This window comes from Eutrigla gurnardus (assembly GCF_963514095.1).
Source record: "Eutrigla gurnardus genome assembly, chromosome: 2".
Classification (NCBI taxonomy): domain Eukaryota; kingdom Metazoa; phylum Chordata; class Actinopteri; order Perciformes; family Triglidae; genus Eutrigla; species Eutrigla gurnardus.
In genome coordinates, this window is record NC_139916.1 from 29,937,685 (window position 1) to 29,961,679 (window position 23,995).

The following is a 23,995-nucleotide window of genomic DNA, read 5'->3' on the forward strand; positions in this document are numbered from 1 at the left end:
TGTGTCTTCTGCTTTGCAGTGTGAGCGGCTTGTTCTTTCCGGTGCCCGGTGGTGGTGACCCCCTCCCTTCCCCCTTTCCCTTCACGTACTCCCTCCTGTGGGTCTCTCTGACACCCTCTCCCCTGCACTGGTAACCTTTTAGGATTTTGAAGTATATTTTTGTAATAAAACAATTGACTTTTAACAGGATCTCATCTTTTAAAAATCTTTATTCATTAGAGCCACCAATTGATCTGCTGTCTAAATAAAAAGTAAAAAGCTGTTTGAACTGGAACTCCCATCTTTGCTCCTTTTCTCTGTATTAGAACTTGTGTGCTAAGTTGGTATTCTCTGGGTGAAATTCCCAGAGTGGCGTTGTCACATTTGCTGGCAGGGGCTTACAGCTGCCCTGGCCACATAAGCATAGTCAGAAAATTCTTATAAAATGTTTGCTTATGTGACTGCATCTTGAACACTTGAGGTCTAAATGATTCTGTAATTTTGTGACTCTGAGGAGTTAAACTCTCCAAACATTTATGGTCAATGATTTGGAGTTCTGTGTTTTCTTTTTGTCTCTTTAGGTTTACCGATGTATTGAACTTGATTAAGGAGCGGTGCCACCACCTTTTCATCGCTTTTCCATCATCCACATCATGAACCCATTGAATCAGGGTTGGGAATCTAGTTCTAGATGCTCAACAAATGGAATACAAAGAATACAGGTTGGGAAAATTAGTTGACAAATATTTGACAAAAACGATCAAACACAAGAGGTGACATTAAATTATCATTTTGTTTCACTAGAAAAATGTAATTTCCTCTTCTGCTTCCGGCTTTCGTACAGTGCAGACACTTTTCCTCTTTGCTCTCACCCCTGCCTGCGATTTTCTGCTATTTTTGCTATCTGCTTCTCCTCACTAAGAAACAAAGAGCAGCAGCTCCTGGATACTTACAAAACCAGTGGGATTATATTTTCTTTTAGATAAAACAGGCATTTTTCAATATTTTTACGACTTCCTCAAAGCTACGCGAGGAGGCCTACCAAACAAGATAAGCCTGAGCCTGTGCTACATTGTTAAAGGTGATTAGCAGAAGATGCCTCCCAACTCCTACAGAAGATTTTACTGCTGGAAACAAAAATTATTCGGTTAGAAGTAGATGTAGAAGTGAATGGACTTTGTGGGAACAACACCACTCTAGCACTGACTCAAAACAGTGGACAGGAGCATGCTAGAACCCAGCTAAGTAGCAATAATGAAGCTATGAAGAAACGGGAGGATCCTGTACACGGTAATAAATCTACCAGCGATAATCCTCCCTGGAACACACTTGGTGCGAAGCTAAAGAGAAGACCATCTCCCTGTGACATGGGAGAACGGATATCTGGCAGGACCCAGCGCCCCGATATCTGTGATCTGACCGGCTGGCCTGCGTTACCATCTCCATCCAGGCACAGCGCCTCCTTAACCTCACTGCCTTGTAGGACACAGCAGCGGACAGCTGGGAAGAGGAGAGCTACCAAGAAACCTCCCCAGCAAACAACTGTTCAACTAAAGAACAGGTTTGCTCCACTGCTGCAGGACCATGGATCCCCCTCTGACTGCCTGGATAACCCCCCACCACCACGCAGCAGGGTAAGACCTGCTAACTTAAAGCCACAGAGAAAGCTAACGACAGGGCCTGAAAATCTGATTGTGGGTGACTTTTCTGTAAAAGATATGAAAAGCAGTAATTACACCAAAGTACCCCTGAATCCTGGAAATTGTGGCTGCACACCCAAATGTGAAAAATATCATTCTGCACATTGGATTTAATGACATTGAAAAACAACAATCAAGAGAGTTAAGAGAGGACTTCAACAAACTCTTTGAAACAGTCAGCTCTGTGAATGCTGAGGTTTTCATCAGTGGCCCTCTGCCCCCGACCGGGAGAGGAGCGGAGACATTCAGTAGACTGTTTTGGCTCAACAAATGGCTCTCAACTGCATCTCTTGCTCGCCCAATGCATTTTATTGACAATTTCCGCTTTTTCTGGGACCGCAGGCATCTTTTTAAGACAAACGGACCTTACCTAAATAAGCTGGGAGCAAAGCTTTTCATTACCAACATGTCTTACTACCTGCATGAGGACAAAACTGAGATAATTGTTTTTGGTGCTAAAAAAGAGAGGTTTCAAGTAGGGCTGTCAAAAAATTGATTTTTTTAATCGCGATTAATCGCATTTTGTCCATAGTTAACTCGCGATTAATCGCAAATTAATCGCATTTTTTGGCACATTTTTTTTTCTTCTTCTAAATGTACCTTAATGTATTTTTTTTCATATTCTTAATACTTTTAACAACATAAGGGCAAATATACTTGATTTATGAAAATGTTTATTTAACACTTCAAATATCCCCTTACCAAAACATGGGATCAAAACAGGGTTATAAGAATATATCACAAACAATTAAAGTGAACATGTCACAGGAGATAGTGTAACAGGAGATAAGTACAGTTAGGATATAAGTGCATTGGCTTGCAAGTGATATCTCAGACTGGACGTGCTTCTATGGTAGCTCATTTCATACCCACAGTACGCGCAGATGACTTTGGTCTTATCGACTGAACCATGTGGCAGTCTTTTGAAGGTGAATTTGCCGTTCACAAATCGATTTTAAACGCGTGTGGACGCGCCGCTTCCCAGTATTGCACGCTTGGTGGGCTGCCACTAGAGGATGATTGACAGGCGCTCTCCTTTAAACAACAACTTTTTGCGAGCGTTCGCGAGCGTTCCCGAGGCGGCGAGTCGAGTCCGGCGCCTCTGATTAGCATAAAGTAGATTCGACTTATACTTTAGGCAAATGAGGAGCGGCCAACTCGCGCGCCGTCTCTCGACATTCGCCGCAACGCCACCAGAATGCATTGCACGGCTTTTCACATAGACAATGAATGGGACGCGGGGAAACACCGCTGCTTGTGGACAGGCACCTTCCCTCTGGATCAAGACTACAGGTGCCACCGACGGCCATAAATCATACAATGCGCGTTTTTTTTTTAAATACCGAGCGTTAATCGCGCGTTAAAAAAATTAACGGCGTTAAGAGGATGTTGCGTTAACGCGTTATTAACGCGTTAACTTTGACAGCCCTAGTTTCAAGTAATTCAACATCTTCACTCTCTGTCCCTGAAAACCTCAAACAAAGCCAGAAATCTTGGGGTTATCATGGATTCTGATTTACATTTCGACAGTCACATCAAATCAGTAACAAAATCGGCCTACTATCACCTCAAAAATGTAGCAAGACTCATGTCAGCTCAAGACTTAGAAAAACTTGTACATGCCTTTATTACTAGTAGGCTAGACTATTGTAATGGTCTCCTTGCAGGTCTTCCGAAAAAAAATTGTCAGGCAGCTACAGCTTGTTCAGAATGCTGCTGCTAGAGTTCTTACAAAGACCAAAAAATGTGAGCACATTACACCAATTCTTAAATCCTTACATTGGCTCCCTGTATGTCAGAGGATTGATTTCAAAATCCTCCTGCTCACATATAAATCACTACATGGTCTAGGACCGAAGTATATCACTGATATGCTCCCACTACATAAGCCTTCTAGACCACTAAGATCTGCTAAGACCAATCTAGTGTTGTCACGATACCAACATTTTGGTACCGGTACCAACATGTATTTCGGTACTTTTCGATACTTTTTCAAATAAAAAGATAATGCAAATAATGTAATTACTGACTTTATTTTAATAGAAAATCTTAGAACAATAACATATTAATCAGTAAATAAAATAAAATACCGCAAAGACAAGCTTTTCTAATGCACACAATTTTAAAATAATGCATGTATGCATTTTACAGCTCTGGAAAAAAAAATAAGGGACCACTTCAGATTTATTGTAAATCCCCATGACTACATGTATGGCAAAAAGTTTAAAAATCACTGTGAAAATATGAATACAATAATATAATACAAAATATAATAATATAAATAAACCACCTCTATTTTTTTTGTGAAGGGGGGTGGCGCTTTCTTTTAGCACTGAATGTGGCTTTTTTCATGAGTAAATGACCTGTCGTTTCCTGAGCTCAGTGGGCAGGTCTGGGTGCTTGTCTTTTAAGTCAGAGGTGTTTTCGCCGTTAGCCATGCATGTTTTTAAACACCGTTTACACAGTGGGGCATCGATGTTAACTGCCTCGTCTTGCGCATTTGTTTTTAAGCTAAATTACGGCCATATCGCACTTCGCGACCCTGGTTTGTCCACAAGTTGCGGCGTGGTGACGGTTGCAGCAGCCAGTCTCCTCTCCGTGCTCCTCTCCCCCCCTCTCCAACGCATCGGCGTCGCTAGACCTCTTTTACTGGGGCACGTGCCCCGGTATTGATCTGCCGTGCCCCAGTAAAATCTCCCGTTCGAGTTTTAACGAGCTACTATATTTGGCAGTGGATTCATTTATATTGATAATAACGGTAAAATAATGGATTTTCTTTCTCATCCACAATCTCAAACCAACGCAGTTTAACCCAAAATACAAGCTGAGGCGCGCACCTTGTGGTCCGGGTCCGGCGCACACATTCCGTCCGTGCACGGCAGTGTTAGCCGGGGCACCGCGGCGCACACGCATAGATAAATGCAAAAAAAAAACATCAGTCATGTTGTTTTTTAAACGCAAGTCCGTGTTTGACAAGCTTAAACATGGTCAAAAAACCATAGACAGGATATGGTTTACTTTAAAAATACAACAGACCCCCCCCATCACGTCACGGTATGATCCACTTCTCTCTCCCACCTGCCCCGCTCAGCCGATGCCGATGCCCGCCCCGATGCCCGCAGTAGCCGGCGTGAAGCGGCACAGTGCGCGTAGTTTCTGACAGTGTTGCGGTCGTTCCAGTAAGTAACTCAAACAACGACGTGTTACACATTTCTATTACCACTCAATAATCACCACCAGTCCTCATTCCTGCTGCTCTGAATCACAGATCACTCTGTGTTGTTTCATAGGAGTTAGATAGCTGACGGTTTACCCCATTATCTTTTAATTTTAATACAATTTCATTTATAGTACTTTGTAAACCAAGTGATGGCTCAGCATTAAAGTAAGATTTACAGTCACAGTGATTTTCCCCAACCCCAAAAGTCTGATGTTCTTCATTCACAAATGTGGGAATGATACTCCAAAATCAACAAAAACATGTTGAGCATGTTCATAATGTATGTTGAAATAAATATGAATTAGAGATGAATATTGCTACGTTTTTTACCTTTCAGTTTTAGCAGCAGCAGTATGGCTGTGGCAGTAATAATGGGCTAAGCAAGGTAAGTTTATATAGCACATTGTATAGCACATTTCATACACGCAGCGGGAATTCAAGGATGTTTTTTGTGATTTTAGTAATAGGGGGCCTGTGCCCCAGTAGAGCTTTATGTCTAGCAACGCCCCTGCTCCAACGTCCCTCTCTCCAAGCTTTCCTCCTGCTCCGTTTGTTGCTCCAGTCCACGCTGCTCGCTAACTTGCTAGCTGTTTCCTCCGCTGCGGCTCGCTGCTCGTCCTCTCAGCTGTAGTTACAACGCGGTGTCGTCACGTGGCGAGTTCGCCGCGCTGTTGCGGGCACTGCAAGTACCAGTCCCGTCCAAATACAATATATTACCGTTTTAAATGCCTCAGTACCCCGGTACCAAATTAGTACCGGTATACCGTGCAACCCTAGACCAATCTGTTTGTGATTCCCAGAGTAAACTCAAATCACGGGAGAGCATCATTTAGTCACTGTGCAACAAATAGCTGGAATAAACTTCCTGAAGATGTAAGACTTGCCCCAGCTCCGACCACTTTTAAAACGAGACTGAAAACTTTGATGTTCACCATAGCTTTCTGCTAAATCTTTTAATGTCTGCACTGTTTTTAATTATTGCAAATATGTTTTTATTCTTCTTGTCTTTCTGTAATGCATTTTAATTGTGCCTTTATTTTCTTTTAATTCTATTTTTTTTCACTTTATTGTATGACATGTTATGATGTGAAGCACTTTGAGTCTGCCTTGTGTATGAAATGTGCTATACAAATAAAGTTGCCTTACCTTGCCTTGCCTAAAAGCAAACGAGGAGGATTTGTGTGTTCATCTCAAACAAAGCCAGCATAGTTGCACATTAATACTTCTGCTGTTGGGGTTTTCTGGTTAAATCAATATAAGGAACACAGAAGTAGATTCACATGTAGACCCAAACCCAAAATCCAGGTACGTGCATTCCCACTTTAATATTTACACTCGTACCGTCTGGCAGTGTGACGAAACAAACCTTAAGATTACTGATATTTCTCAACAGCAGAATCTTTTTCTCCATAAATAGGAACCCTATATCCAGAGTTGGGAGTGATCGATTACATTTACTCTGTTACATTTACTTCGGTAACTTTTTCGATGAATTATACTCGTAAGAGCAGTTTTATTACAACGTCCTTTTTACTTTTACTTGAGTATTTGTGAAGAAGAAACATGACTTTTACTCCGTTACATTGGGCTTAGGGATGGTTACCTTTCATATTTGAGCCGATACGGTACCGATACTCGGTACCTGCAAATTGGTACCTGTTTTCGGTACCTTATTGCGTATATGTGCGGTATTTTAATTCGTTATTTTGTATATAAAAAAAATAGTCAAAACTTCTGAATTTTGAATATTTTTTTCTCAATAACATCAAGGAACTCCAACATAAAACGTAAGAGAACTTGAGAGTGTGTGGGGGGAAAATAAATAACTTAAAAATAAATAGTGAAAATAAATTACATTTTTCACATTAGAAACTAAAACAAACCACCCATTCAAGAACCATACCACACATCTTTAACAGTTCTTTTTAAGGAACATGAGCATATCTACTTTATCTGGCGAGCTACACTACTCCACAGGTCAGCAGTCACTGCAACATGGTCTACTGCTTTCAGCTCCTCCTTCACGTTACTTTTTTCAACACTGTACCAAGCTGGTATCAGTGTGTTGCAAAGTTAATTTCTGTTAGGGGGGTATTTTTTGGGATTGAGAGCCCTTGTCATCTCCCTGTTATGAAAAAATAATAAAAGTAATGATGATGATAAAATATTAAGAACTTAACTGCTTTGTCATTAACTAGACCTATCATTCACATGCTCAATAACTAATTTTATACAATAAAAAAATATACCTAAACCATGGCGTGGACCTGTTGTAAAGGGTACCATCCCTTTAACCACAATGCGCTGTTGGGGTTGTAGCAGGAGCAGATTTGGTTATCAACAGTTAACTATCAATATCAATATGATTATCGGTATTAATAATTATATTTAATATATTATCATGATATAATCATGAATAAACGGGGCACCACCCTGGGATCAGGGAAAAGATAACCTAAAACTGTATTCAGTCTCAATATAAAGGTTTTATACTCACATGCCAATCATCGTGATCATTGGCATAGGAGTACAAAACCAATCGAACAATTAAAAAGGCATGAAATTCAAGCACTAGCCTTCACAACCTGCTGTTATCCAGTGACATATACACAACAAGCACAAGAGACCGCTAGTTATAATATAATAAGATTTATTAAAATCAGTAATAATGATCACAATCAATAACACTGCAATTAACAAAGCCTTATTACCTAACTACCTAACACACAAAACTAAGCTAAACAAAGGGAGATACACACGTGGAGTGTGTGTGTGCGTGCGTGTGCGTGTGTGTGTGTGCGTGCGTGCGTGTCGAGAGAGAGAGAGAGAGAGAGAGAGAGAGATGGCTATGGGCGGCCACCGGATGGAGCTATTCCTCGCAGCGTTCAGGGGCGGAGCCACTGAGGTTCGATGGGGTAGCGAGAGAGAGAGAGAGGTGGAGCTATTCCTCGCAGCGGTCAGGGGCGGAGCCACTGAGGTCTGACGGAGTAGCGAGAGAGAGAGAGAGAGAGAGAGAGAGAGAGATAGCCGTATGTAGCCACCAGATGTAGCTATGTCCCTAGCGCCCGCCGGGAACAGCTGGCTTAGGACACGTGTGTGCGGCGTGTATGTGTGTGTGTGTTAGCGGGACACAAACAAAGAGAGAGAGGATGCGCGAGCGATATTCGGAGGGACAGAAAGCGTGCCGTTATCACACGGGCTCGCGTGAATGAACTGGCGTTTATTCCGCGAGACCGGTCTTTTAACTGATAGTAGAGGCTTTCTGAGCTCGCGAATATGGCGGAGGTTAGTCGAAAACACTGTTACAGAAATCAACCCAGCGGCGATCACGATCAGCATTCAAATACAGCAGCACATGAACCAACGGACTCGGCGGTCCGCGATCAGAACTTAAAACACATTAACAAGAATTACAAGCATATCCTACACTATCACTTGTGTCTCTGCCCAGACTGATAGCCTATTACTGGTATCGTTGCGTAAGACGATGACGGCGTTCCGTGACGGCGGTGGTTCGTGAGTCCCCGGCGTCAGCGGGGGACGTGATGAGTCGGCTTCGTCCAGACGAGAGCGGAGCGGGTTTCCTCTCGTTGATCAAACTCAAATAAAGAAAACAGTTGGTGTTTCCTCCTTCCACGAGCGGCGATATAATCGCGGCTTGGCGATTTAGTCAGCTTACTTCAGACAGCGTCTGGTAGCTGGAAGGCAGGAACCGGCTTGGTTCCTCTTGTTGCAGCGGTGCGCTGCGGGAGGGGGTCGCCTCCCGTTGCAACGTGGTGTTGCGTCGGTTGTAGGAAGAGGCCAGAGTAGGAGTCGGAGTAAGAGTGAATAAGAGAGTGTTCTCCGGGCGGCTTCGGTTTATAAAGCTCAGGCCGCTCCAGGGGACCCCCTGGGGTTCCCTGAAGATGTCAGCCAATAGGCACTGGTTGTGAGGTGTCGCATCTCTCACCTGGGTGAGATGTGAAACTAAAATGGCGGTGTAGTTTTTATTCCCCTTTGTCCCTTTGTCCTGGCCACATGTGTAGGCTTCTGTAGGCCGCATTGTGTAGTCCTTCTAGTGAGGTCCCAACAGCGCTCACAGCCCTGTGACACTCCTCGGCTCTGTGGCGAGGCAAAGCAGTCTCCTTAGCCTTTGTGAATGGAGTCACCGTTGCAGCTCTCGCTGTAACTGAGGGGCAGGTAGAGAATAGGGCAGACGGACCTGTATATCAACATAAGAGTGTAACATTACATTACCTGGAACCGAGCCGATTACAACAACAAACGCTAATCAAATTGCAAAGTCACTTTAGCTCATTATTTAGCCTACCTGGAGCCAACAAACTTGATGATGATGCCTCGCTAATCGAGTCGTGATCTTAGGCGTCTTCATTGATTTTTGCGAAATATGCTAAGCTTACTTTTTCGAACTCCTCCTTAACAGAGAGTCCGAACATCACGAAACATGGAACACATAATCTCTGGATGGCCCTGATCTTAAGTTATCGAATGGAATTTTGATCTTTTCAAAAATACGTCCAAAGGAACAACTTCCTGTAGATTGGAGTCAAAACAGGAAGTGTTGCGTATCTTCGCAACAATTAGTCCGATAAATACAAAACTTAAGCAAGTACCTGAGTAGTTTTTTCACTCAACACTTATTTACTCTTATTCCCCTGTGACTCAGCAGGATGAGCTGGAGAGGAAATGGATGGTGGAGTTTTGTTTTTCACAACATGAAATTTCACAAACACTGATACACACATACACAAACTATAGATGTAAGCATTTATTTTCCAGTTGTCTAAATATTTTGCTTGTATATGTTTGAAAACTAAAGATCTTGTTTTGATTCTAAGCGGGCAGCAGCAAATAATTTATTTCGGTTTTTCTTAATCAAGAGTATAATTTTTGTTTCATGATATCTTTTGATGTTTTAAAATAATTTCGCTTTAAATTTAACTGAGTCCTAAAAGGGTTGCTTGAAGCTTTGAGGCAAACTGATTGAAATGTTCTTTAAAATATTTTGTGGTAGCAATTTAGGATAGGGGACGTTTTCTTTCTTAGTTTTGTAGAAATTGAACAGCGATGCTCAAAATCTCTTCTGGTGTTATTTCACACCTTGTTGTACTTTTGTGTTGCTTTTCAATAAATTGCAAAATATTCCAAAATTCTGTGTCCTGTTGTGATTCCAGTATTAGCTAAATATTCAGGATTCACTGCCATAACAGAGACTAACGGGATGTGTCTCTGACCTTTCATACAACAAGAAAACAAATGGCATGATTTAGTTTGTTTGTGAAAACATTTCGCATCCCCTATCTCATATGGTTTGCTGCTTCCTCGAAGGAGAAAGGTCTTAACAGAAAATGTAACTTTTTTCTGATGGAGGCATATTAGGCTTATTCATGTAAAATAGAAAATGTAATGATTCCTGCTATTTCCAATTTCTCAGTCTGTGTTTGTGTGTGTGAGGATTCACTTTGCAGATCCACTCAGCTAGTCTTCAGGCTACAGGTGTTTTGCTTTGGTTTCCCCCTCAGTAAAAACCTGTAGCACTGAAATCCACCTGCCAACTGATGACAATACAACCGTCAGGAAATTCTCCAGTTCTGCGTTCTGTTCTCTCTCCTAAATCAGCCTCACTCAATGTGCTTATACCTACAGTATAAAACACCACAAATATGTACTTTATAAAAAATAAAACAAAATGTACGTGGCTTTTGGTTTTTATTGTATTTTTAAAGTCATATCATTCACTGCTAACCTTCTGTGACCTTCAAAGGTTAACTGAAGTGCAAGAAAACAAATATCCTCACAGACCTGTCGACATTACCATCATGAAGACCAAAATACCTCAAAAACAAAACCTTTACTGCCGAGTTCTGCATGGCAACAGATGACATCACAGCCGTTATGACAAAAATGGTATTGCTTCTTGGTGCATTACCTACCTATATCATACATTAAACTATAAATCATGTAATATATTAGTGTAACATCATTTCAATTATGTGATATTGTCGCGTCAGACTAGGTCTGCAGCGGTTTGTTTTGAATTCACAGGAAAAATGCACGGGAGAAGAATTAAAAAATAGAAAGAATAGGTGGTGTGTTAGCCGCGGTAAATGCGAGTTGATTAAGAGAAGCGCGAGTGTCAGCTGTCCGCGAGGGTCAGCTGTTCGCTGTTCTACTGATTTGGTTGTGCTGCAGATTCAGCTCTCAGGTGCTTATTTATCTGGTTGGCGTTTAGTTGGTAAGAGACACTGGTGAGAGTAACACGGAAATCCAACTGTGCTTGCTCTCAGTTTGGAAGAAGTGCTGTGCGGAAACGTAACACTGAAAATTGGAGAGGCTGCCGGTAAGCGCTTGTCTCGTTTGTTTTGATTTATGGCGTATACGGTCGGCATGTTTGGAGCTTGGCGTTTGCACTGATTGTCACCATTGTAGTGTTTTAATGTTGGTTAAAAACGGAACGAAAAGCTTAATGGCCTGGGCACATTGCATCTGAGACTTTGCAGTCTATTAATTGTGGTTTTAGCGAAATGGCTGTAACTCTATTAACCACGCATCTCCAGTCGGGCACGGGCGCTTCATATTTCATAGTGGGGTTGCTCATGTTCATTGAATTTGGGTAGTTTCTGGTCAATTTAATGTATACTCACTTTGTACGGATTACTATTTTTCTACAAATCTTAAATGAAATATTGCTAATATTTATTTTCCTAGTGTTGTAACATGGCAAATTTGGTAAATATTTATTGGAAGCATATTTGCACATTTCATTCATGTATTTGCATTTTGCACATTTATTGCATTTTGCACATTTATTTAAGTGGCAACTAACTACTGCTCTGTCTATCTTCATGTCTGTTTGTCTTAGGTTTTTTTACCTAAGGACCTAGAAACTAATAGGACTAAGAGGACAAAAGAAAGTGGTTCCTGGTGCTAACTGTTAACAATTGCAACCCTATGGACTTGTGCTCTGTATTCTAAATAAAAAGAAAAAAAAGAGGAATGACCAAAAACGGAAACAACTGTTGTCTGTCCAATCCTTGAGTGAAACCCTGTGCCTTCAGAACTCCTTCAGTGTCACATACTTTTCAAGTTGGGGAAAAAAAACACAGTGCTTAAAACCAACCAAACAAAACTGAAAAACTCACCAAAAACCAAAACGAAACCGTACAACTTGACAGATATTAATGTTTAGTATTATAGTTTTACAAGTTGATCTTATTTTCATCTAAGTCAAGGGTATTGACAAATATGTGTCTAAAATAATAACACAAAATAAATCTGATCTTTCATGTCTTTATTGAACACACACATTCAACATTCAAAATGGCAGTGGAAAAGTAAGTGAACCCTTAGAATGAATAACTGGTTGACTGTCCCTTGGCAGCAATAACCTCAACCAGCACTTGAGTATTTTTTTAGCCCATTCTTCCTGGCAGAACTGGTTTAGCTGAGTCACATTCTTTGGACGTCTCATGTGATTGGCCCTCTTCAAGTCAATCCTAGCATCTCTATTGGGTTGAGGTCTGGGCTCTTACTTGGCCACTCCAAAAGGTGGATTTTGTTTTTCTGAAGCCATTCTGTTGTGGATTTGCTCCGGTGTTTTTGGTCATTGTCCTGTTGCATCACCCACCTTGTACACAGTTTCAGCTGATGTACAGACATTCTCACATTATCCTGAAGAATTGTCTGATATACTTTGGAATTCATCTTCCCCTCAATGAGTCCAAGCTGACCAGGCCCTTATGTTTGGGATGTTTTCATGATGATATGCCGTGCCCTTTCTACGCCATATGTAGTGCTGTGTTTTGTCCAAATAGTTCAATCTTAGTTTCATCAGTCCACAAAACATTTTGCCAATACCGCTGTGGAGTGTCAATGTGCTCTTTTGCAAACTTCTGGGTGCAGCAATGTTCTTTGCAGTAAGCAATGGCTTCCTTGGTGGTGTCCTGCCGTAGATACCCTGCTTGTTCAATGTTTTAGACTCATGAACATGAGATGTTAGCCAGTTCCAATGATGCCTACAAATCTTGAAAAACCATGAAATTTAAAAAGGTTCACATACTTTTTCTTGCCAATGTAAGTTCAGTTGATTGAAGAAGATGATTTCACGTGAGTATAAAGTAGATATTTTAGAGGAATTGAATGAGAAAAAGCTTAGAGTTCTGTGTGGAAGCAACACTTACAGTTTTTTCCTATCGTTTTCGGTCATGTACCCATACTATGGTCACTTTTCCCTATCACTTAACACAGTGGGCTTTAGAGACACACACCTCTGCATATCTGTTAACCTTTGGTGCAAAATGCACTACAACAACCACACCACAAACAATGCTGCCATAACTTAACACATGTTTCCTCTCAGAACACTATGACCTAAAAAACACTAACATCTTGAAGCATTGCCAATTGCATATATAAAATGTTGCTGTGTCCTCCAGTTTGGCATATATTTCCTGTAGTGTTGCATTGAAAAAAAGAGAAAAAACACAGACAAACACTTCTTTGGACTACAGTAATAAAGTTTGTAATATTACAGTATGACAATCCAAGCCAAGTATCTGCTGACAGTGTTCATATGTCGGTTTACCTCCCACAAAAGATGTCACAATTGAGTGTGGTAAATGTACTGTAATTGTAAATACAGTAAATACTGTAAGTGTTTTATGAGAAACTGAGAATAACAATTTTCAGTTTTTGTAATGCAAATTACATACAGTAAGTACGTAATATATGATCCAGAAACAAATCACAAACACAACAGTTTTTTTCACTGTGCTTTACTTTTTGGAGATTTTGTCACAGTGCAAGTGTTACACAAAACAGAAAATACATTACAAAGTCAAAAAATGTGTTCTAACAAAAAATGCAATGCACAAAACCTGCACATACTGTATATTACAGTAGCCCAACAGTGGCGCAGAATTGGGCTAATCCCTCCTATCCTCCGCATTTGGCCACACATTTTCATCTACGTCGCAACGTATGGTTTCTCTTGCCATACAACGTGGATAAAATCTTTTGGAATGCCTTATCCAGGCCTGGATATCTTCTGGGGCTATGTCCATACACCCAGCAGCCATTGCCTCTAATAGGGACATCTGGTCCTGAGGGCGGTGGTCATAGACCTTCCATCTCCACGCCGAAAAGAATTCCTCGATGGGGTTGAGGAAAGGAGAGTAAGGCGGAAGGAAAAGTGACATCATCCTAGGATGCGCCGCAAACCACCCTGTGACTTGCCGGGAGTGGTGAAAGGCCACATTGTCCCATACAATTACATACGTTGGTAGATTCTGCCTGTCTACCTCTCTTGCTGTGAGCCTTTCGTAAAGCTCATCTATGAAGGCAATTAGGCGTTCGGTGTTGTATGGGCCTATGCCGGCCTTCTGCAGCTGCAGTCCATCGTTCGAAATTGCTGCGCACATGGTGATGTTCGCACCCCTCTGGCCTGGAACATCTATCGTGGCCCTTTTCCCAATCAGGTTCCTTCCACGGCGACGTGTTTTTGCCAGGTTGAAGCCAGCCTCATCCACAAAGATGAACGCATGTTCATTCTCACTGGCTTCAAGTTCCATGGCTCTCTTCAGGAAATTAGAGAATACACAAGATACCATAAGACAAAAATGGCATAGCTTACAGTTTTGTGCAAAATCACAATCAACATGACAGTGTGTCCTGTGTTCAGTCTTACCTGGACGTATTGGTACCGGAGTTCCTTTATCCGCTCAGAGTTCCTCTCGAAGGGGACAGTGTAAAGCTGCTTCATTCGAATTTGGTGCTTTTTCAGCACTCTGGCGATGGTCGCGGTGCCAACATTCTCAATGTTGGCAAATACACCAATGTCTGCGATGATGTTTGCACAAATTTCTCTTAGCCTTATACTATTGTTAGCAATAACCATTTGCACTATTGCATTTTCTTGTGGCAAAGTGAATTTTCTTCCCCTTCCACCTGAGTGGGGCAACCGTTGGGTCCTACAATAGTGAGTCAGACACAAATGCACTGATACGTCAGGAGAGTTTTGGAGACTTCTCACATCACATTACTACTGTTACAAACACATCAGTCAGAATGCTGTAAATACTGTATAGTACCTGTTAGTTTGTGTGAAAACCCTCACGATTGATGCCACCGTTGATCTTGGCAAGTTCGGCTGAACCCTCAGACCAGCTTCCCTCATGGACAGACCATGATTGATTACATGGTCGATGACAGTTGCTCTGATTTCATCAGATACAACTGTCCTTGCTGCTGCTGCTCCTCTCCCTCTCCCTCTTCCTCTACCTCTCCCTCTTCCTCTACCTCTTCCTCTTCCTCTACCTCTTCCTCCTACTCCACCTTCACCTCCACCTCCACCTTCACCTTCACCTTCACCTCCACCTTCACCTTCACCTTCACCTCCACCTCTTCCTCTTCCTCTGCCTCTGCCTCTTGCTCTTGCTCTTGCTGCATCCATTTTCCTATACCAACTACGTAAAGAAGTCCAAAGCAAATGCCAAAGAAGGCCCTTTTTCAACGAGGCACAAATTACATGTAAAACACCTGAGTAGGTCTTTAGCTGAGTAGGTCTTTAGCTGAAATGACCACCAGGTGTTTTGCATTGCAAAACTTATCCTCTGTGTTTTGTACAGATCATTGTATGTAGTGTTGCTTTTACGTAAAAAAAGTAATTCCATGCCAATTCACCAAGAACTATGGTGCACAGGGGGAAAAAAATCTAAATTACTGTAAAATAAAATAAATAAACTATAAACTAAATATTTTTTCTTATTCAAACATGTAACTTCATTTGTCTGTCCAAATGCAGCATCTTTCCATCTACAGTGATCTAAATTACTGTTAGGTTTTGAACAGAAAGTTTACTGTTTTGAACAGAGTATCTAAACATTGGTAAAATATGCTGTAGTTCCACAGCGTTTTGCCGGTAGTGAACATTGACTGGGGCAGGTATCCATGAAATTTGGAAGAAGGCGTCATTGCCAGCATTTGTATCTGAGCATAGGGGCAAGTAACCACAGTTTGGTTCACATGGTCTACTGGTATGCTCACTGTGTGAAGTGTTTAGGGAATGTGAACATGGTTTAGGTAAATTGCCTAAAACGATAGGATAAAACTGTAACATAATGTAATTGACCAGCAGAGTGATAAAAGTAGGAACTATAATGTGAACAGAACAAGGAATGAAGTGGACCAGAAACAGAACTGAGTCCTCTTTCACTGACAATGAGTTTGAATTGTTTAAAAGAGATGGAAATAAAATATACCACAGCTACTAGTTAGGGACCATTTAGTATTTATGGAATTTATGGAATGGAAAATGGGGGGGGCGGGGGGGGGGGGGGGGGCGGTTATGTCTTAAAGGTTGTATCAGCGATTCTGGTTGCCCTCACTTCCGTTGCGAGATCCAAAACAAACAGAGCCAGCTAGCCCCTCCCTCCCGTGTTTTGAAAATGATCATGGACGCGCATTTTCATGGACGTGATTGGTTGGAACACTGTTTATTTTGCTTTTGAGGTGTTGGTAGTACCATTTGTTTTTGTGTGCGATCTCGGAGCCTAGGGCTGCCTAGAGAGAAGCGTTTTTTTGACGGCCTGCTTATGGGGCGGGCAGCTAGCGGATCGTGAGGTAAAAACAGATGAATGTGATCATTTATGTTTCGGCCCAGAATCGCTGATACAACCTTTAATATTCTTTATTCAGGGGGGGTTTCTCAACTTTTGTCATGAAGACAGCAACATTTCAAAGTGCTTTTACCTGCTCCGGAGCAGGTTATGTTACTGATAAGAGATCAACGTAAATGGCATCAGCATTTGTAGAAGATCCCATGGAGCTCTGTGTACGGATAAAAAAAAAAAGTAGTGCTCTTATTATGGGGCAGTCATATTATATGACTATTAACTTACGCATATTATATATATACAGTGTATATATATATACTGTATATGCACACACCTGTATATGTGCGACACACATTGTTGTACTTGAGTATAGTTGCTTGAAAAAGGCAGATGAGACAGAAAAAATAGAGAGACATCTACCATTTCATTAGGTTTATCACTGAGGGACATCTGCATACCAGTTTTCTTACCAGCACAAGAAAAAGCCCTTCCAACACATAACATGCTGGCCTGGGGCCTGTACTACGAAGCAGGATTTGTGCTTAGCGAGGTAACTTACGCGTTAACTCTGGGTTTTCCGTCCTACGACGCTGGTTCACTTCTTACCGGGGTAGATCGCCATGGTAACTTACGCTGTGGAGCTAACCTGCTCCGGAGCAGGTTATGTTCCTGATAAGAGATCAACGTGTAGAAACACACCGCCTACTGACCAATCAGCTGTCTTGGTGCACGGATATATAAAAAAAGAAGCTTGGTGGATTGTGAGAGGGTCTCGTAGGAGAACTATAGAGTGTACAGAGACCGGCAAAACCCTTTTTCTGTCCCTGACAATGTTTTATATGAGAGATACAGATTCTCATCGGAGGGAAATACTTTTCTTAGTCAGCGTACAGCCTACTTACCACTTTGAATTATGTTTTTATATTTGTTTGATTTGTTCCCAAGTCCGTTTTACACCGCTGGGATTGCAGCTGAAAGAATGAGGCTGATATTGTTATAAACCACGTTATAAGAATACATCCAAGAAACACATTCATTATTTTAAAGTTATATGTTTGGCCTTTTATTGCTGAAGGACATCATAAGAGTTAAAGGGACTAAAGAAAGAGTGACGACATGATTTAAAAGACAGCCGAAGGGTGGAGTCGAACCGGGGCCGCTGCAAGAAGCCTCGTAACAGAGGGCGGTAACTCTACCACTAAGCTATCAGCGAAGTTACTGTTGTGCTCAAATCAGTCAGATCTACTAGTGTCCTTATGATGGGGCAGTCATATTATACTACTACTAATACTATTAATACGACTTCCGCATTCACACAGTCGGCCAGTTTTTGCCAGCTGTCCTTCCTGCATTTAGCAGATGAAACTGTTGCCTTTTGCCTGCATTATATGTTTAACTTCTTCGTATTTCTGTAAGATTATGGTTCGCTCCTCGTACGTGAAATACGCCGCTCCTGTAGACTGATCCATGCATGTGATTGGTCAAATGCTGCAAACGCCGCCTCTTTCATGTGCACGCGCTCATAGCTGGACAGGTAAACCCTGGGTTGAGTTAACGAGTTGATAACCAGCTTCGTGTGACCGCTTATCTCCGATTGCCTTTGTTAGGGTTACTTAAGCTGGATCTCTGAAAGATACCCTGGGTATGTTGAACTCGCTTCGTAGTACAGACCCCTGGAGAGTGACAACCACATAGCATCCAGTTTGCTGTCTTCCATGACCATTTCCTCCCCATTACCTCCTCTCTATGGCCAATCAGGGAGTATCTCTGGAATTAGTCCACCCAGGTGGCTTCAATCTCCCCTGGTTTGGAGCCAATTGTTTATCAACTGCACTTTGACAAAAGATATTTATCACATGAGAACTCTGAAAAGGCATAAGCAAAATATTAAGAACCAAGAAATCGAGAAAAAAAGGAGCAGACTAACATTACAGCTGGAAAAATTACCCACAAAGACATTTAAGACTTCCTCATTCTTCTGGTAAGGGAATGAATGTCAGAAAACCTGTTTGAGCACAAAGACGGAACACAAGTGAATTCTGACACAAAACGAGCTCACCTTCCTTTCAGCAAACAAAGCAACATTATCCAATTGAGTATCCAGGCTTTGTTTTGGGATCTTTGTGGACATACACTATATTGCCAAGAGTATCCACTCACCCATCCAAATAATATAAATATCAGGTGTTCCATCACTTCCATGGCCACGGGTGTATAAAAGCAGCACCTAGGCATGCAGACTGTTCCTACAAACATGTGTGAAAGAATGGGTCGCTCTCAGGAGCTCAGTGAATTCCAGCGTGGTACTGTGATAGGATGCCACCTGTGCAACAAGTCCAGTCATGAAATGTCCTCACTCCTAAATATTCCAGTCAACTGTCAGTGGGATTAGAACAAAGTGGAAGTGATTGGGAACGACAGCAACTCAGCCAAGAAGTGGTAGACCACGTAAAATGACGGAGCGGGGTCAGCGGATGCTGAGGCACATAGTGTGCAGAGGTCACCAACTTTCTGCAGAGTCAATCACTACAGACCTCCAAACTTCATGTGGCCTTCAGATTAGCTCAAGAACAGTATAGAGAACTTCATAGAACGGGTTTCCATGGCTATCAGCTGCATCCAAGCCATACATCAGCAAGTGCAATGCAAAGCGTCCTATGCAGTGGTGTAAAGCTAGGGTTGCAAAGGGGCGGAAAATTCCCGGTAAATTTTCGGAAAGTTTCCGGTAAATTTCCACGGGAACTTAAGCTTGGGAATTTTGGAAATATTCCATATTTGGAAACTTGCCATGGGAATAATGGGAATTATGGGAATTAATGGGAATTTAGGGGAACTAACTGGGAATATATTATATCAAAGCATAAATATGAACAGAAGTCATAAGAAAAAATCCATACAAAATGTTTTCAACAGATATTTCAACAGATTTATTTGAAAGTTGAACAGAACATGTTTTAATTAGTTGCTTCATGGGTGAAGTGGAACATTCCATTCCATTCCAAAAATGGAATGGAATGTTCCACTTCATTGTCAATGTAAGAAGCCGTGCAATGCCGTCGCGGAGCGGCGAATTTCGAGAGACGGAGGGCTGCCACCCACAAGCTCTCGAAAATCTTTTAAACTGAGCGTTGTCGATCTAAAATAAAGACAGATTCAGCAACTGCATAGCTTATTTCTCTTCTAAAATGTTTTCAGAAACAAATTTCGCTGAACTATTTTCATAAAATAAGAGGGAGGTGGGAGGCTGCGAGGGGAGAACGATACGAGCTCGGAGGAGCACAGAGGGGAGGGGTGTGTGTGTGTGTGTGGGGGGGGGGGGGGGGGGGGCTTTTTTCAAACCTTTCAAATCGTAGACTAGAGCTTTAATAAATATATTTCCCCATATAGCATCAAAACTTACTGCACTTCGTTTAGTCCAGAAGCTCAAATGTGTGCCTTCAAGTCTTTGTGCTTCAGGCTCAAAAGTGTGGTCCAGTCTTCTAGTGATCTTCTGTACATGTGATGGAGGCATGCACAGTGCCAGTAGGGGGTGTGGTCTCAATAGCCATGCACTAAGCAGTGTGCTCTGTGCATGTGGTTGAGGAATGGCATGGATATTCAAGTGTATTTGAATGGCATCTGTTTGTTTTAGTCAAGATTATGCAACAAAATAACTTTCCTCAGCTATATTTCAGTCCCCATTGAAGAGCCAACCATCAATTAAAAAATTCCCAGTTTATTCCTGTTTATTCCCATAAATTCCAATGGAAAGTTTCCACTTTCGAAAATTCTCATTTTGCAACCCAGCACGCCCCCACTGGACTCTAGAGCAGTGGAGACATTCTCTGGAGGGACCAATCACGCTTCTCCATCTGGCAATCTGATATACGAGTCTGGGTTTGGTGGTTGCCAGGACAACGGTACTTGTCTGACAGCATCGTGCCACGTGTAAAGTTTGGTGGAGGGGGATTATGGTGTGGGGTTGTTTTTCAGGAGCTGGGCTTGGCCCCTTAGTTCCAGTGAAAGGAACTCTGAATGCTTCAGCATACCAAGAGATGTTGGACAATTCCATGCTCCCAACTTTGTGGAACAGTTTGGGGATGACCTCTTCCTGTTCCAACATGACTGTGCACCAGTGCACAAAGCAAGGTCCATAAAGACATGGATGAGAGAGTTTGGTGTGGATGAACTTGACTGGTCTGCACAGAGTCCTGACCTCAACCCGATAGAACACCTTTGGGATGAATCAGAGTGGAGACTGAGATCCAGGCCTTCCCTCCAACATCAGTGTGTGACCTCACAAATACACTTCTGGAAGAATGGTCAAAAAGTCCCATAAACACACTCCTAAACCTTGTGGAAAGCCTTCCAGAAGAGTTGAAGCTGTTATAGCTGCAAAGGGTGGACCGACATCATATTAAACCCTATGGATTAAGAATGGGATGTCACTTAAGTTCATATGTGAGTCAAGGCAGGTGAGCCAATACTTTTGGCAATATAGTGTACATGTCTGATTTCACGGCAACTACTTTAAAAAGTTGCGATGCATGTTTTAGGTGTTGTTTTGCGATAGAATTGCAGTAGCAAGTGAGAATTAAAAAAAAATTTCATTTTTAAAATATTTGTTGCATAACTCATTCAAAAGGCAACTTTTACCAGTGAGAATAAACTGTTGTGATTGATCTAAACAATGTGGCCAAATAGGCTCAGGACTACAACTCTTGTAACAAACTGTTTTATTAGTAAGAAGGTCACTTGGCAGTTTTCTCTCTCTCCTCACTCCAGTGTTGGGAGTAACACGTTACAAAAGTAATGCATTACTGTAATGCATTACGTTTTGCTGTAACGCGGTAATGTAAGGCATTACAAAAAAAAAACTGGTAATATTTTACTCGGTACAAATCTTAGTAACGCGCGTTACAATGCATTTTAAACCCGAAATCAATTGACTCTACATTCGCGATCGCGAGATGGGCATACGCTCCACTTTTGGAAAAGTGTGAAAGCCGGTCCGTGTAACTTTACACTATGTTAATTAAGCGCTGTTGTTAGCAGGCTCCATGAGCTGGACACCGACTCACGGAGCGGCTCCCGGTCGGTCAGAGCGCAGCCGACCCGGCACACCGAGGATCAACAGCTGAGGGGCAATGGCGAGGCGGAGGCTCCAATTCTCCCCGTCGGTTTTGAACCGCTTTTATGTCTGCGTCATAACGCTTTTGGTGCGAGTTTAAAACAATAGGTTTACTTCAAAACGCGAGCGTCAGACGCTGTCAGAGCGTTAATGAACAGTGTTTTAGAGCTCCCCTAAATGTCTCAGGTAGGCTTTCAAGTAATTTCGCAGCATAACACAGCACCTTCCGGGTCATTAAAAAGACGAACGGCAAATCTGGAATGAAAAATGGCCCTGTTATTTCATCCCCGAATCACATTCATGAACACAATATCTAATATCAGTTAACGAGTCGTTTTCCGTTTCTCGTTTTCCGTTTTTTAAACGAATAACGGGATACGAGTCATTTTCCGTTTTTCGTTCTTTTATTTTGAAGCGAAAAACATCACATCCTGCTGTGTAATGAGCTGCATTGAACACAAGAAGATCTATTGAGAACAAAAATGTCCTTTTATTTTGGCGAAAAGTAATGCAAAAGTAATGTAAAAGTAGTGTAATGCCTTACAATTCAAAGACAGTAATATTGTAATGTAACTAATTACTTTGAAATGACAGTAACAAGTAATAAATAATGCCTTACGCTTTTGAAGTAACTTGCCCAAAACTGCCTCACTCAGTGATGTCTCCATCTTCACACATCATACTGGAGATTTTCAGAAAGCTTGCGTTACTTCATAACTTCCTAAATGGGCTGATTACTTCACATCATATAATGCTGGTGGAGAAAACAGGCTCCATCAGTGTGTATTTTCACAGTTAGTAACTAGCATGCACCCTGATTCCTCTCTGTCTTTCTCTCTATTTTCTTTTGAAATACTATATAGTTTTACACATTCAGTCCTCTAGGAATTAGCAAACAACAGCTTTGAAAAAGCAAATTCTGATACTGATTGATGATCATTATTTGGATCAGCACTGTGCTGTTGCCAGTGATGATCATACGTGGAGTCCCCCAGAGTTCAATGTTTGGGCCTCTGATATTCCTCTTATAAATCTTTTTTATTTATTTATTTTGCAACATGTCCTCATTCTAACAACAGTTGTTTGTTTGTCAATGAAAAACGGCACATATGAACATTCAATTCAACTTTTTAAATTGTCAACTTGGATGATGTGTTTTAGGCATGAAAACTTCTTACTTAAAGGAAAACACCACCGCATTTCCATACTGAACTATGTTCTGCTCTGATCTTAGACGAGGTGATACATACCTCCCTCAGGTTCAGGTTCAGGTTCAGGTTACTTTATTCGTACCCGTAGGTAAACTTGTGTTGCAGTTTAAAAGTGGGCTTCCGTCACACAGTTAGGACAACACATGCACACAAACAAAAATAGGACAGTTACGTACAGTGGATAAAACAATTAAAGTGCTCCAGTGCTAATCCAAATTTGGACACTTAAAACTGACCAACATAATTAAAATATAATAAAACCCTGATAAATTGATCTAAAAAATCAACAAATAAATAAATAACACATACAAAATTAATGTTGTGCAAATATAGCAGTTTCTACAGCTTGTTCTACAGCTTGTTCTTCAGCGTGATTGCAGCTGGAACAAAGCTGTTTTTAAAACGCTTGGTTTTAAACCTTGGAACTAAAAACCTTTTTCCAGAAGGGAGTAGCTGAAACTCTTTGTGCAAAGGGTGCAAACGGTGATTTAAAATAGACTCGGTTATCCGCTGTACCTGTCTAGTGTACAGGGAGGCCGGGTTCGGCTGAGATTCACCAATTAACTTACTGGACCATTTCACCACCTGATTGAGTGAGTTCCTGTTCTTAATAGAGAGACTTCCAAACCATGAAACCAAAGAAAAGGATACAATAGATTCGATAAAAGCACGATAAAACAAGGTCATTATGGTTTTATCCACCTGGAAAAAGAACAGTTTCCTCAGACAGTGAAGACGCTGGTGTCCCTTTTTACACACAGCAATACAGTTTTCTTCAAAATTCAGTTTAAAATCAATTATTGTTCCAAGGTATTTGTATGAATCCACATATTGCACCGGTTGTGTTTTTATTGTTGTGACATCGTTAGGGGAAGCATGTTTTCTAAAATCAACGATCATATCTTTTGTTTTGAGTATGTTTAGTTGAAGATGTGACTCCTCACACCACTTCACAAAATCCTCTATTATTGGGCCATGACCAGTCTCATTTTTCTGGAGGAGACTAACAATAACAGAGTCATCTGCATACTTGATTATGGTCCTGTTTGCATATTTACTTTGACACATGTTGGTGTACAGGATGAAAAGTAAGGGTGACAGCACACATCCCTGTGGTGAACCAGTAGAGGAGCAAAGTTGGCTGGAAAGTACTCCATTAACCC

The 23,995-nt window shown here is 41.5% G+C and overlaps 1 protein-coding gene across 2 annotated transcripts in view; it reads left to right on the top strand.

Annotated features, from left to right (window-relative positions):
• Nucleotides 1–2,611, top strand: part of LOC311023767 (major histocompatibility complex class I-related gene protein-like) — a 64,250-nt gene extending 61,639 nt beyond the window's left edge. The window contains exon 6 of one of the 2 annotated variants that reach the window (XM_084025808.1): nt 561–2,611. In XM_084025808.1, the coding sequence (XP_083881934.1) occupies nt 561–577 (17 nt within the window). In that variant the 3' untranslated portion in view covers nt 578–2,611. The remainder of the gene's footprint in view (nt 1–560) is intronic. The other variant, XM_084025807.1, reaches the window with a different exon arrangement.
• The last annotated feature ends 21,384 nt before the right edge of the window (nt 2,612–23,995 follow it).